Source organism: Plasmodium gaboni (genome assembly GCF_001602025.1).
Source record: "Plasmodium gaboni strain SY75 chromosome Unknown, whole genome shotgun sequence".
In the NCBI taxonomy this organism is placed as follows: Eukaryota; Apicomplexa; class Aconoidasida; order Haemosporida; family Plasmodiidae; genus Plasmodium; species Plasmodium gaboni.
The window spans coordinates 1-1,055 of record NW_017385501.1 but is presented as its reverse complement, the minus strand read 5'-3'; the positions used below and the strand labels follow the sequence as shown (position 1 = coordinate 1,055).

At 31.6% G+C, this 1,055-nt stretch overlaps 1 protein-coding gene across 1 annotated transcript; it reads right to left on the bottom strand.

The window, feature by feature from the left end:
* Nucleotides 1-1,055, bottom strand: PGSY75_0028600 (cytoadherence linked asexual protein; the record flags this gene model as incomplete). The annotated part of the gene is made up of 1 exon (XM_018783427.1): nucleotides 1-1,055. A coding segment is annotated over one exon (1,055 nt), but the record flags the coding sequence as incomplete, so codon positions are not given.

The window sequence follows — 1,055 nt, the reverse complement described above, 5'->3', positions numbered from 1 at the left end:
TTGTAATATGTTCAGTGGTTGTATCATGAGCGGCAGTATATAATTGTGTTTCTTCCACTTCTTCAACGACAGGACAGTAATCACATCTTTCATTTAAAAATTGTTCGTTTTTGCCACAATCATCAAAAAAAGCAAAATCATCCACATAAGTAACCATTTTGTTTTTAAAAGCATTTTCCATATCATATCTTCTTAAATTATTCATGGTCTCCTCGTTCGTTTCGTGCAAATAATTCATGATTTTATCTTTGGACGACAATCTTGACGCAATAACTTCACCCAAATACCCATACTTTTTCATACTTAAATGTGCTTCACGTTCGTATTTTATAAGAATATCACTTGTAAATTCTTTAAGTTTAGTTCGTACAAAATTTATCAAATATTTATTGAATACACTATAATATCTTTCCAAGAAACGGAAATTGCTCGTAATATAAAAATGAATATTTTCATAATATGCATATAGAGGAAAAACTGCGAAAAAACAAAAGGCGTACATGAACCCGTTCGTCAGTTCCATGAAAAAATTTCTATTAAAACTATGAACTGATGGTTTCCGCTCGTATGTTTTTTCACTAACATGTTTTGTTTGTTCTTTTACTGCAGGACCAAACCCTCCAGGGAAATGTTTGCCTGCATCCAGGTATAAATTCGTGAAAAAATAAAAAAATAAATATTGGGCTGCTGGAGCAGCAAGGAAGGTACTAAAAAAAAAATTTTGTGGCATAGGACTTCCTGTCTCACACTTATTACTAGTACTAGTTGTATTACAATCATGATCCTTTTGTCCAATTTTTGTACATTTACCATAGACCCAATCAATTGATCCACAAATTCTGAGATATAGGAAATATGTTGTTATGGGTAAAAATTTTCTTCCAATAAACTGACCTACTTTTTTAGAAGAGTAGAAATTCGCACTTGCCACGGCCTGGTATTCGCATAAAAGACTTAAATTTTTATAATTTAACATCTCGTACATTTTGGATGCTAGCATGAAATAGTTTGAGAAAACGAACGTTTTTCCATATTTTAATTGTGTTATGGGTTTT